Below are 13154 nucleotides of genomic sequence, written 5' to 3' on the forward strand. Positions count from 1 at the left end.
ATAATTTGGAAAACAAATAACTCAATCATAAAAATATATGAGTGAGGGACCCATTTTATCGAGGATAGAATACATCGGAGAATATCATTTAACCTACAGACGCATGACTTGGGTCAAAAGTAAAACCAACGATACAACGTTGTCATTTTGCAGCTTGAAAAAGAAACAGAGGTTGCAAACTGGAGAAGAACTAGACGAGAGAATGCAATGCTTAAAGCATCCTATCTATTTCCCTTTTCGTCGTGGCCACAGTGTTAAACCAATTCACTTTCATGCATTCTAACATAGTAACGTGCATCGTTCTCTATCACCGGAATGCACGAACTCCAAACATTACAGAGTACGTCATTTTTAACAGAGAAAGAGAGAGTTTATTCAAACAGTTTAAGATCATCGAAAGCCGGGGGTAGATCCTCTCGAATCAGCCATGTTGAAATTTTTTTTAAAGGCGGTGGGATGATTTTAAGCAATGGCAAAGGCCAGTCAATATGTATTTAATATTAAGACAAGACTTGACCCGATCCTCACAAATACCAACTTGTTCAAGTGCAAAAATTTTACCTAATGAATAATTTATGCTAGTGACTTGAATACAACAGACGTTTGCTTTGGTTACGAAAATGGCTTGAAATGTTTTTTAAATTAGGACTGTTTGTATTAACCCTAAAACTATTCGACACAGTCGCAGCTTTTAGAGGAATTAAGAAAGGGAACAGTCCAAAGGAACAAAGTAGTGCAGGTGCAGCACGGAGACGGGTAAGAAACAAAGAATTATTGTTCTGTCGATCATCAACGACACAAGAAAGTGAACTAGGTTGCTGCTTACTCCTTAACCTTGTATGGCTATTACCGTATAGTCTACGGTCTTTCTGGTCTCAGTTTTATTTCACTCAAAAATTGACGCAAACTGTTTATCATCACACAGGTACCGACTGAATAGGCAATTTCAGTTAGTAAGTCGCTTATTTTAACCAAGCAGTCGTGCGCTGATAACCAGTCGAAATGTGCAATACTTATTTAATATATCGGACAACAGTCAGAGTAAGTTGTAGTCGAGTTTTCTTTGGCTGATGAATATATCCAAACTAATAGACGACGACACCTTACTCTACCAAACCGACCAATTGCTATCAGTGTATAACGAATTTGTTTTTTATTTTCCTGCCACTATCAGTGCAAGGTTTTTCTTTTCTATCGGCGCGCAGATAAATCGTCATGTTCGGCGAAAAATTAACCGCCGACTTGGCAGTACTTGAGGAACTGCCAAGGTAAAACTCAGAGAAAAATTACGCTGTAAAAATTATCTTTTGAGTGACGTTAATCTATGTACTTTTAAGCGTACCATGTAATGTTCAACACTTCTTTATATTTCTTCTCTAGCAATTTATATTACACATGCCGTCACCTTGGCATTTTCGTGCAATGGTAGAGGCCGGGACCGAGGAATGCAATGTCAACAAAGATTGCCCAGCCGGGAAGTTTTGCGATGTTCATACATGCAGGGCATGTCTTCACGATCGAGCAGCCTGTCATTTCATTGGTAAGGAAACACCAGTTGAAAATGATTTTGCAATATCTCCAACTAAATAAAATGTTTTTTTCTTTTCTTTTTTTTTTGAGGAACCTGCTGTGAAGGATACGCTTGTCAATATGGCCAATGCACTAAGGGCATACAGGAAGGGGAGCCTGGTACGTATTGCGACAGGACTTCGGATTGTCTCGGCAAAGAATCGTGCTGTATTCGAGAGATTTCCGTTAACCCACACACGTCCATGTGCAAGCCAATGCTAAATGAGTTTGAGTCGTGTGGCCCAATCAATTTGTTCCACCATGTTTATACAGGTGGTATGGTAGAACCGGATTGCGGACCTTGTAAAGTTGGGCTCCAATGTAAGAATGTTGGGTAAGTTTAAATTTTAGTACACCACTGAAAGAGAACATAAAGTTTATATTCTCTTGATCACTGTCAATGGGATGAAGTTTCGTTCAAGATGTCATTCGTATGTACCGTTCGATATGGATAATTTAGAATAAAAACCGCTTGAACAGAAACTGAAATAATCGTGGGAAGGTTTCTTTCTCTTATTTGTTTCTTACCTTCTTTGTTTGTGTATGAATTCTTTATTTGTGTCCATGTTATTCATCAGCTTCAATTGTTTTAACCAAAGAAAAACATTTCTTGTAAGGTGATACATTAAAAACATGTCGAAACCACATTACTGGAAATGATTTTCTCCTTCCCTCTCACTTTTTCTTTTTTCTTTTCTTACAGAACTAAAGGCCTTCACTTTATTTGCCTCAAAGAGGACGAGGAATGACGCAGATCAGATCTGATTTTTAACTAGTCGAGCACATAAACTGCTACGATAGTCTCGCACGTGAAACTCTTGGCCCACACAATGGAGAGTGAAACTCGGTTGATGCTTTTTGCCGAATCTCTCATAATGGAGTAGAACGTTTCAAACGTCGTTACAATGTGTAAATAAACTAATCAACACCGAAAAACTCTCAGTATCTCAAAATAAATTCTCTCTTCTCGCTGCTATACTGTTACTTGTATATTTTTATGGAGAATTTGGTTTCACATCAAGAAGAACCTAAGATACAAAACACACCCAAATGATAGAGAGTCGTTACGAGAAGTTATGTGGAAATCTCCTCGAGGAGGTGGGCACGGAATAACGGCAAAGGGCACTTGTTCTGGGCACTTCCAATGAAGAAGACTAGAACTATACCCGTCGATATATTGGTCAATCTTATCATGACAATACTGCAATAGCCAGACTTCTCACAGTCGATTAGTCAGAAAAGTTAGACCTGGTTACCAAACTGTTGCACTACTTAGCGTGATACTAAATTAGAATCCCAATTAAACCTGTGCATTTAGCTCACGCGTAAAATCAACGGGAATAAGCTTCTTTAACACATCGCCGCCTAAGCTGAAAACAACTGAGCCAAGTTAGTCTCTCATGCAAGACTCACACATTAGAGTTATGTTTGGTAATTCGTTTGTAGGCTTGCTTAGTTAGTTTAGTCCCGAAAAAGGAACGTGAATGAAGGACAAGAAACAAGATACACAGCTCTAATTCAAGACTCAATGTTCACAGTCTTTTAACTTACACTGAATTTTTTTAATTGTATTTTATCCAACTTTATATCTTTACAAATCAATTATTTCTCGTCCAGATTATTTCTCGTTAAGATAACGTAGCTTCCATTGGAGTCTTGTCGTTTAAAACTTTATTTTCTTGTTCTTGCCTGCTTTCTTGGCCTTGCTTGGTTTTATTTCCTTTTTCGAAACTTCATCGTTGATCGACTTTGTCTCCTCAGGTCGGATGCAAGCCTTACGGCCGAAAAACCTTCATAAAGAAATCATTCATCAGCAAATGAGAAGTTCATTAAAGCTGATATGGTGTTTACTTCAATTGGTAGATGAAAAAACGCGAAATGAAAATGTTTGTCTACGGCAGGGGACAATTTACTGAGGGGGGACTTGGTCGAGAGAGCGAACCAACCATTCTTGTAAACCTTGTCACAGGTGCCCGAAATGCGGTAGATTCGTCACAGCTTCCAATTCATGGTGCAACTGCTCCGACCTTCGCCCTCCCGTGATTAAAAGTATCAAAAACTCATAATCGACTCCCTCTTTAAAACAAAAACGCAGAATGTCCATATCTTCTAACCCATGACCTTCTTAAACAGGGATAGACTCACCCCCAGTTCTAAGTGCGAATTTAAGCCGAACCCAGGCTTTGCACAAAAAATATGGACAACTCTTAAAAACCGAATGCAAAGTACGGGAAAGAGGAAAACAAGAACTATGGAGAAGGTTTTCCAGAAAGTCTACAATAGTAAGTGGATCTTGACCCACCCAACAGTCTTGCACACAAGTCCCTTCTTGCAGTAGTTCGACACCTCCTCAGCTGGTCTGAACAAATCAAAGAGGCCGACGTGGCCACAAGTGGCTCCTTCTCCTAACTTGGCCATACACACGCGGAAGTAACGACTGATATCCGCCTGCTCCCTGCAGCTGAGTTCTTCGTCAGCAGAATGGCAATCACTGTCCGAGTCACAGAATGTGCCTACAAACGATGATGAACAGGTCACTTTGACAAAGCAGTGAGGGTACATCACTGTCCGAGTCACAGAATGTGCCTACAAACGATGATGAACAGGTCACTTCGACAAAGCAGTGAGGGTACATTTCTTACGTTGTCTTGAAAATGACTGCAAATAGATTCTTACACTATTCTTTTCAAATGGCGTAGTATAAGTACTTAGGTTTTCTATTTTTTCCCTTGGAAAATGGAAACCCTACAAAATACTCAAATACGATGCAAAAAAGTAATGAATCTGATCGTATTCCCCCTTAAAAGATAAAGAAAGATCAAATCTTAATTAGCTTGAAGGCCAACGGGTGGACAAAGCTGCCATGGCTTACCGAAGCCACTCTTTCAAGCAGCGAGTTCAGCTTGGACTTCTCCTTTCTGCTTACCCTTGAAGATTTTATAGGGCTGAGCAGTAGACCCGTTCTCAAAAAAGAAACGCCCCTGACGCGATTATTATAGTATGGACACCCAGCCGGGAGCATTGTTTTCAGTAGTCAAACGAGAATTGGTGAATTGTAATGGAGAGGTTTCAGTCCTGTACATCCAATGGATGAGCCAAAAGGCTTCGAAGCTTTTAAAGTTGGCTATCATAGCTCGAAGCCACTGCGAGAGAAGCTCCTAGCTTCTCCTCTTGGATGAGGTCCTTGTCCATTAGAAGTTATCCTCTCTCCCTTGATCCCCACGGGCTCAGCATTTTGCCAACCGACAGTTCGCTGATACTAATTATGATCGTTCTTAATGGGGAGAGCCACTTTGAGAGCTGTATAATTTACCAACAAACACAATAATATGACCCCGACCTGGATTCAGACCAGGAACTTTCGATCCGAAGTTACGTGGCCACCATCATCATGATGTCAACCCCTTCGTCTCTTATCCTCGGCGTTTCTGTCACATGCATCGAAATGCTAGAGGGGTGACCAACAACAGTCTATTTTTCTAAGAGCTCACCTGAACTTCCCTCCTCGGAATTCTTTATACAGCGACCCCACGTACATCTAAATTTGTCCTCACACTGGTCTTTCTGAGTGCACGCAGCTCCATCACTCAGACGCTTCTTACACACACTGAAAAACGCGTCACAGTATTCCACATTGTCACAATCAGATGATGCGCTGCATTTCTGAAATGTAAAATGTGAAATTAGTTCAAACTATAAATTAAAGTTCAATGCAAATATTTAGATAAAGACCCTGGACTTTGCGATAAGGATTCTATTATCAAGGCTATCACCTTAGCAACGATCAGTGATTAACCCCCAGGATCACCTACCATCCACATACGTAGAAAAAGCGATCATCAGTTACTTTTAAGGCCAGGCCGGAGTAAATTTGAAGAATAAAATTTCTGAGTAAAAACCGGCATCTTTGATTTTTATGTATTTTCTACCTACCAATTAGTTAATTCCCTTTCTGAAAATGACCACAATCTGTTGTGAAGCCATTTTCCATTTATACCCCTACAGATAAGGACATCTGTACATTTTAACTAGGGTGCAACAGGTTCTGCGACTGGTACCAGTAAATCACTTTTAGTATCTAGAGATCAAAAAGGGCTTCTAAACTTTAAGTTCACAATCGATAAATAGCTTCTTAGAGCCTGTAGTTTCACTCTTTCTTTCCAACGCACTTTAAAAGGCAGAATGCGAAGCAGTCTCAGCTATTAAAAAACATATTTACATGTTGAAATCTGCGAGTAAATATCTTAATGTAACTGACGTTGCAAGTGGTGCGCTTTCACGTTGCATAAGTAAATATTCTCCTTTGAAATACTGAGACATGAGTGAAATTCCCAATCTAATCGATCAATTTCGCCGGCAATATATTAATAGTAACTCTTGGCATCATTTTATGAAACCGAGAGCGGTGGAAAATGATAATCTCAGCGAGCACCTTGAGTTTCGTCAAAACTTGACTCGCTATCAGTACACGGGATGGAACTAAATTCGCATATTTTTTAATATTCTCTGCTAATGCAAGTGATACCAAATAAAATCAAAGGAAGTGAAAACATTTTATCGAATTCCACGGCAAAACGAGATAAGAGAGTGCTTACCTTGCCGCCTTCATCGTGAAATTGCGGTCCAAAAGGTCCGAAATCGAACTCCATGGCGGACGGAATCTTCACTTTTCCATCTTTGCCTTTGAGCAGTTTGTCCTTATCAAGGGTCGTGATGGACTTGTAAACCTTGGACAAGACATGAGGTGAGCTCTTGTTATCTGTGGACACAGTCTCCTCGGTAACACTGTATGTCTTGAACGGACCATGAGTCGAGTTCTTTGACGTGGTTGTTGTTTTAGTTTTACCAGGTTTATAGTCCGCTTGCTTGGGTCCAGGAAAGAGATTTTCCAATTGTTGTCTTATGTGAGCCAAAGCGCCTATATTAGGGATAGGAATACGAAGGGCAAAGCCTGGGAACTCGGCTCCTACTGCTTCGTGATCTTCAGCTTCATTGTTTTCTTCGACAGCCTTCTGTTGTTTATCGAGTTCTTCCTTCTTAGCCTTGTTGGCGTCAGTATAAAGTGCGGATACAGATATGAGCAGAATCAAAGTTCCGATCTTGTTCATTTTATGGTTCTAACGGGGCCAGTCTAGTCTGCACCACCTGGACTTCAAATAATTGTTTTACCTTTGAGGATCCAAATATCTAAATAGAGTTTAAAACACGTGCTTTGACGCAATTTGTCGACAAAAGTTGAATTATTGATTCGTTGAGATAATTTCACAAATATTATCTCAAACGGGGCGTAATTTCCTTTTTATGGGGGGTAATTGGAGATTTTAAATATCGAGTTCGCGGAGGATGTCATGGAGATGGATTTTTTTCTCTATGAAATGATCTGCAGTATTTGCAGGGATTCTGCGATACGAAGTGAGTTTGGTAATGGGTTTGTTATAGCAGCAACACGGAAGTAAACTCATTATAACTCCTATCAATCAGTTGTACAAGTTTTAAATTTGGCTACCGGGGCTCACATGAAGACAAAATAATTGCGCAAAGTGGCCAACTACTTCTTAATCATAAAATTACAGCGAGAGTTCGTTTTCATGAGGGCAGGTTGAATTTTAGTTTTAGTCTATTCTTGTCCAAGTGATATTTCTTCATATCGCCAATCGACCGAGCTCAAAGCCATTGCACTTTGAAACTTGTTGGTTCCCCTTTTAGCAGTGCTAGCAATATTTAATTTGGGCAACATTTGAAATAAATAAGCTACGCGACTATTTCGCGAAAGACTGCCTTCTGAAAGTAAGAAAGAAACGGAGTCCGGTTTTGACCCCATTCAGATTTAGAAATCTATAAAAACATCACCTTGACTACCGCAAAGATTTTGGCGAAGGGTGTATTAAAGAAACAAAAAATAAGAACCCGACATCACTCAGAGAATCAACATTAAAATTAATTCAATACGAGTATTTCAGAAACGTTAAAAGTCTACCTGCAGTGAACCTGCATGAACGCTTCAGCAAACATTGAGAATTATCGATTCACCCACAGTATAAAATTCACTTGAGCCCAATTAACATCAATTTACTAACTGCGATTTCAATTAATTATTAAGGAAATAGGGAAATGGAAGGTTCACTTCTTCAATTACTTCATCATTTTGAATTTGCTAAAATGGTATTTGATTTTAAACACAACAGATTTCTCTAGTTAATAGGAAATAATATACTATTCTTGTCTCAGTAACCACAACACATTTTTTTAAAAGTAATAAGCAACCAGTTGCCGGAAACCAAGTTTTCCGTCATTTTCACAACCACATCTCACTTTTATGAGCTTTGTTTTCTCACCTGTTGAGTAAATCGACCGTAGGGATTGCAACACGCTTGTACTGCGCGTGCAGTACATGCAAATTCGTGTACGGCGCGCGCAGTACACGCAAATTCGTGTTCTGTTTTCAATTGTTACCCTATGAGTGTTACAGGTCCTCGGCAAAACGTAACTGTGTAAAGACGACGGCATTATTCCACTCCCAGGTTTGATGGAACTATGAGACAGTTTCTGTCAGATTGTTTAATGAAACAGAACAACAATCACTTTGTGAAGCAGGGGTGTCAGACTTGACAGTATGAAAGTACATAGAAAAGCAAAAAAGACCATCCTTTCAAAACCATTCTCATTTAAAAACATCTTTAATAATATTTCATGGAAGACATATAGTGTTAATAAACTACCACTAAGTCACAATAAATAAAGTTTCTTAAACTTGAAGCTAACATTGTGAAATACGTAGAGCCAATTCTCTATGTAAGAGCCATTTCTGTTAGGTTACCACACTTTTTGGTGCTGATGCAACTGCTGTCAGTTCAAGTAGCTCATAAAAGCAGTTTAACTCCTAGTTCCAGGTACCAAATTACAGCTGTACATCACCAGTGTACTAAAAGTGGTATTCCCCTAATACTTAATCTGAGAATTCCAATTACCATGGCACACCTTACACTCTTAAAACTACTTTCTGAGGATTGCTTGGAGTATTCAGTCCAATTTTTAGTAGGAGGGAAAAGAACACCACCAGCTCTACTTTTTGAAGAGAAAGAAATCATTATCATCAAACCAATCAAAAGGCGATTTGGTTGATTTATCTTGCACACTTCCTTCTTTCAGGCACTTGTAGGAGAAAAATGGGAAGCCACTGCAGATAAAATGGTGACAACAATTTCATAAGAATCAGAAAAGATACATAGTACCAATTCCTCTACAGTTACGCCAAGGAAGTATGACAGGGCAATGATAAGTACATTGCACATGGTGCAGATGTGCTTTGGAAAAAGTTAAAATCCTTTGTTTTAAATTTACGGAACCCACTTTACGAAGCCTGCAGTTTGCCACTCAACTTTAAACTTTCTCACAGATGCCATATCAATATCTGACAATATCAGAAACCAATAAATAAGCATACAAAGATATTCTCAAACAAACATTTGCAGAGTAAATGTTAAAAAGCAAGGAGGATTTTCAGACTCCATTATAAGTGGAAAAACAATAATAAAAGAACAGTAGCCTTTATTTGGCAAACAAATATGCTCAAATATTTGTCAACAGATGTTGTCTGTTTTGAGAGGCACACAGTTTTCCAAGAGCAAAGCTTGAGAAACATATTTACATATATATACGCATACATATATGTATACATATATATATGTACATATATATACACATAACCAAAATAGCGGAATGAGATCATCATCTACTAAAAAGTGCTCAATAGCAGGGCTAGAGCTATGGATAATTATACCTCAAGATTTAGGTTACTTGAACTTTTACTGCAACTCTGAGTTTCATGCCTCTTGCGAAGCAATCGTCAGGCAACTCCCCGTGCAGTTGCCTGACGATCAAGAGGTTGCAATCTCAGTTGCCTGCAATCGGGCAGTTGCCTGACGATTGCTTCGCAAGAGGCATGAAACTCAGAGTTGCAGTAAAAGTTCAAGTAACCTAAATCTTGAGGTATAATTATATATACACATATATATATATATATATATGCATATATATGTGCATATGCACATATATATGCATGTAAAATACATTAATTGCAAAATACATTAATTTTTTTTTATCATATTGGATGCCATGTTTCTAAACAGAGGAATGATATATGAGGAGTATCATCAGATAATCCAGTTTTACATGTAGCTGAAGTATAATGGGTCACATGACATTAGGGTTGTCAAAATAACCCAGCAGCTGGTGCATTTCATCGTCTAATTCTGAAGAAAGCACTGCCTACTCTGACTAAAAGCTAGTGGCTCAATTTTCAGCATGGAGGCATGACAATTGAGTCACCTACTTTGTATTACAATGCATTTATACAAAACCTTTCTGACAATTCTGTATGACACGTTTCTATAAACAGGCAAAAAGCAAAAATATTTGTTGAATTACGACTGCAAGTAGACTAAACCCATATGACTAGGAATGGGATAATGTTAAGCAATCACAATACCTATTGTACTTTACTTATGTAACCCTCATGTATCTATACAGTCAGAATCAAACTTACCCAGTTCTTCTGCACTCCAAACCCTTAGCACATCTTGGTAGATTTCTTGAAAAAATCCCTTTGCTACAAGACTGTCCCTCTCTTCTAAAGTCTTCACACTTTCCTCCTTCAAACACACGCCATGAGCAGAAAAGGCCTGACTTGCACTGGCTGTCATTATCACATGGAGAGTTGGCCAGCCCTGTATGCTCTGGATATTAAAAATACAAAAAGTTAAAAATAAAAGATTTAAACAGTTGTGCAATATATACATGTACACACTATAATTTACTAAATAAAGGCCCAAAGCTTCAGTCTGTAACATAACATAACATAACATTTATTCAGGAAGCTACACCGCAAATGTAAAAAATATATCCTGAAAAGGGAAAATCGTGAGGTTAGCCCTGTATAAACTGCATATACTGCCCTGTAGCAGTTGTAGGTAGAGAAGAGGTCCATCAAATACCTTGGGTCATAGTTCAACCTTTTTCTTTGGTTTGACATTATTTTGTAATGAAAGTCTGATTTCAATAATAATGAGCCATTAAATAATAAGTGTAATTTTGGAAATGACAATCATTTTATCCTGCCTGTCCAATAGAATGAAATTTGCAAAACAATTGTGAAAACATCAGTGAAAGCTATTTTATATGGGTTGACTTGGCACTCTTAATCTTTTCTTAAAAGTCAAGGAAAAAATAGCCTGTGAACAGTTATTTCAAAACAACACACCTTTTGCTTACTTCTCCCCTAACGACAAACTTTGATGAAATGTTTAAGTCAGGGTATCCTATTTCAAAACTTTGATATGTTCACAAACTCAGTGATTAAAACCAAAACCTTTATACTGCTTGATATTTACTCCATCTCCACAAACTGATTCACAAAAAAAATTTTCATTATGACCTTTAGAATTACTTCTTAGAAGAGTGTAATAGGCACAGCTTAACCATCACCTTTCATTGCAAATATAATGCCTATTTGAAACAAACATTGACCATTCCATGAGAGAGAAAACAATCAGCTAGCTCAGACCTACTAATTACACAAAGGTTTCAACTGGATATAAACAAATTCTCATCTGTCAAGAATAGTAAATGTCTGATCTTATAGGCATACCACGCGTATGTTGATTAAGTGCACATATTTTGGTCACCCTATCCATGAGCTGCACTGTATTTATTTACCGTTTTTCTTACCTGGTTCATCTTCACACTTGCCAAATTTACAAACTTTTTTGCCACAGCACTGGTCATCATTAAAACAACCAAATCCATCAATGCATTGCTGGCACTGATAACTGAGTTTGCTACAGAATTTATCAGCACTGCAGTCATCCTTCTTGATACATTCTGCCTAATATCACGAAAAACCAATTATATTGTGTAAATAAAGGAAGAAAAAAACAGAAAGTTTGAATCAAGGTCCAGAATGCAATTTCTGTGGAACATTAATAAATTAGTCTGCCGCATTCATGTGTGTCTTGTAGCAAGAAAACTGAATGTAGAAATTACGTTAAATACCCTTTATTCAAGAGAAAAATACGCATACGGCTTTTCAACTTACAAGTCAAGTGGCTAATGACAACTTAGATGTTATGAAAATTTTAGTTTGTTTACTAGCCAAGCTGGCTGGTGAAAATCCAAAACTACTAGCCAAAACTGAATTTTTACTTGTGGCTAGTTGGCGACCATTAGTGTCAAGCCCTGCATCTGATCTTAATTCAAATTGTTCTCTCTTTTTTATGAGTCGAATCCTTCCTTAATTTTTTGAGACATTCGTGGAAGAGATAGGTGCATGTACATATCCAGAATCCAATTCTTTCTCCACGTCTTAGATGAAGTTCGCACCTAAACATACATGGAGGTTCCCTCATGAGAGAGCAGAAGACAAAAAGCTGTTACAAGTATATGTATGGAAGGCAATCCAATTCCTAACTGATACTGAGTTTGATTAAAATGTTTCATGTACCGACGTGTCATTCAGTAGCTTACCTTCATTGCAGGTCCATTGTTTTTCACCTTTCGTCGAATCGTTCCATTAGGATAACGAAACACTTCAATTACCTTGCTACTGGAGGTTTCGTTCCCACCTTCCGGCTTCTTTCGTTCGCGAATCTTCGTTACTTCGTGCGTTCCCTTTTCGTCCGTGTTTTTCTCGTACTCTTCCACTTTCTCATGAAAAGAACCCGACGAACTCGAAGAGCTTGACGAGCTGAACGAACTTGATGAGCTCGACGAGCTTGTCTTGTCCACGCCGCCATCATTCCGCGAGTCCGCGTTGCCAAGGTTCTCTTCAGGAAAATACCACTCAGACGAGGACAATCCAGTGTTATACACGAGAAAAACAGAAAGCGAAAATACTATAAAATTTTTCATCGCGGATTTCAAGAGGAAAACACCACACATTAACCAAAACAAATTGAAAACTGTGACTCTCGCAGTTTCTAAATTACTTACACGCAATGTAAGAAGTCATGGAAACTCTCCTACAATTCGAATGTCCCGGATGCAACTGAGCCACATCATTGCTACTCTGTCAATCACAAAGCGTTTTTAAAAATCCTCCCGTGTTGTTTTCCCCTTATTTACTGGGAGCGTTTAATTTGTTTCTTTATAAGGCATAGGATAATTTCCCTCTTCATCATCATTTTGATCTGTTGTCAAAAACACAGAGCATAATATGTAGACAGGTAAGGCTTGAAGAAGTATAAATTATTGATAATAGTTGATTTCGACCGGAGAAGAAATATCATTTTACTTTAAATCCATTTACACTTCGATTGCGTTCCTATCAGTGAAATATGTAATGTTCTACCCCATCTATCCGCTCAGAAAGAGTTCTTCCTTTTATTTACATACACCTTTCCCCGTCTTAAGCAACTCGGCGAAATATTTTTCGTGGGGATTTCTGTGTGAGTGCGAGTGTGTGCTGAGGATGTGAGGAGGGGGGAGAAGGGGGTGAGAAAGAGGATGGGGAGGGGAAAACAAAGAAGAGACGGGCGGGCGGATCCTTAAAGACTATGGCAAGTTTTGTACAGTCTCTCCACGCTTCAAAA

At 38.5% G+C, this 13154-nt stretch overlaps 3 protein-coding genes across 4 annotated transcripts; 1 reads left to right on the forward strand and 2 right to left on the reverse strand.

The window, feature by feature from the left end:
• Window positions 1–67: 67 nt before the first annotated feature.
• On the forward strand, window positions 68–2545 carry LOC111321351 (dickkopf-related protein 3). 2 transcript variants are annotated; one of them, XM_022924199.2, is made up of 5 exons: window positions 68–340; window positions 683–756; window positions 1381–1540; window positions 1621–1903; window positions 2273–2545. In XM_022924199.2, exons 1-5 carry the CDS (start codon window positions 316–318, stop codon window positions 2316–2318), a joined length of 588 nt encoding a protein of 195 aa, XP_022779934.2. In that variant the 5' UTR covers window positions 68–315; the 3' UTR covers window positions 2319–2545. The 2 variants fall into 2 exon arrangements, with proteins under 2 accessions (XP_022779934.2, XP_022779933.2); XM_022924198.2 differs by lacking the exon at window positions 68–340 and having other exon boundaries at window positions 475–756.
• Window positions 2546–3081: 536 nt separating this feature from the next.
• LOC111321350 (uncharacterized) lies at window positions 3082–6759 on the reverse strand. Its single transcript, XM_088761885.1, has 4 exons — window positions 6165–6759; window positions 5061–5232; window positions 3872–4082; window positions 3082–3359 (listed from the first exon to the last, which is right to left on the reverse strand). Exons 1-4 carry the CDS (start codon window positions 6675–6677, stop codon window positions 3233–3235), a joined length of 1023 nt encoding a protein of 340 aa, XP_088618011.1. The 5' UTR covers window positions 6678–6759; the 3' UTR covers window positions 3082–3232.
• A 1468-nt stretch (window positions 6760–8227) lies between these two features.
• Window positions 8228–12566, reverse strand: LOC111321354 (uncharacterized). Its single transcript, XM_088761915.1, has 4 exons — window positions 12091–12566; window positions 11296–11452; window positions 10115–10304; window positions 8228–8746 (listed from the first exon to the last, which is right to left on the reverse strand). Exons 1-4 carry the CDS (start codon window positions 12502–12504, stop codon window positions 8632–8634), a joined length of 876 nt encoding a protein of 291 aa, XP_088618041.1. The 5' UTR covers window positions 12505–12566; the 3' UTR covers window positions 8228–8631.
• Window positions 12567–13154: the final 588 nt, after the last annotated feature.

Source organism: Stylophora pistillata, chromosome 1 (assembly GCF_964205215.1).
Source record: "Stylophora pistillata chromosome 1, jaStyPist1.2, whole genome shotgun sequence".
Lineage (NCBI taxonomy): Eukaryota > Metazoa > Cnidaria > Anthozoa > Scleractinia > Pocilloporidae > Stylophora > Stylophora pistillata.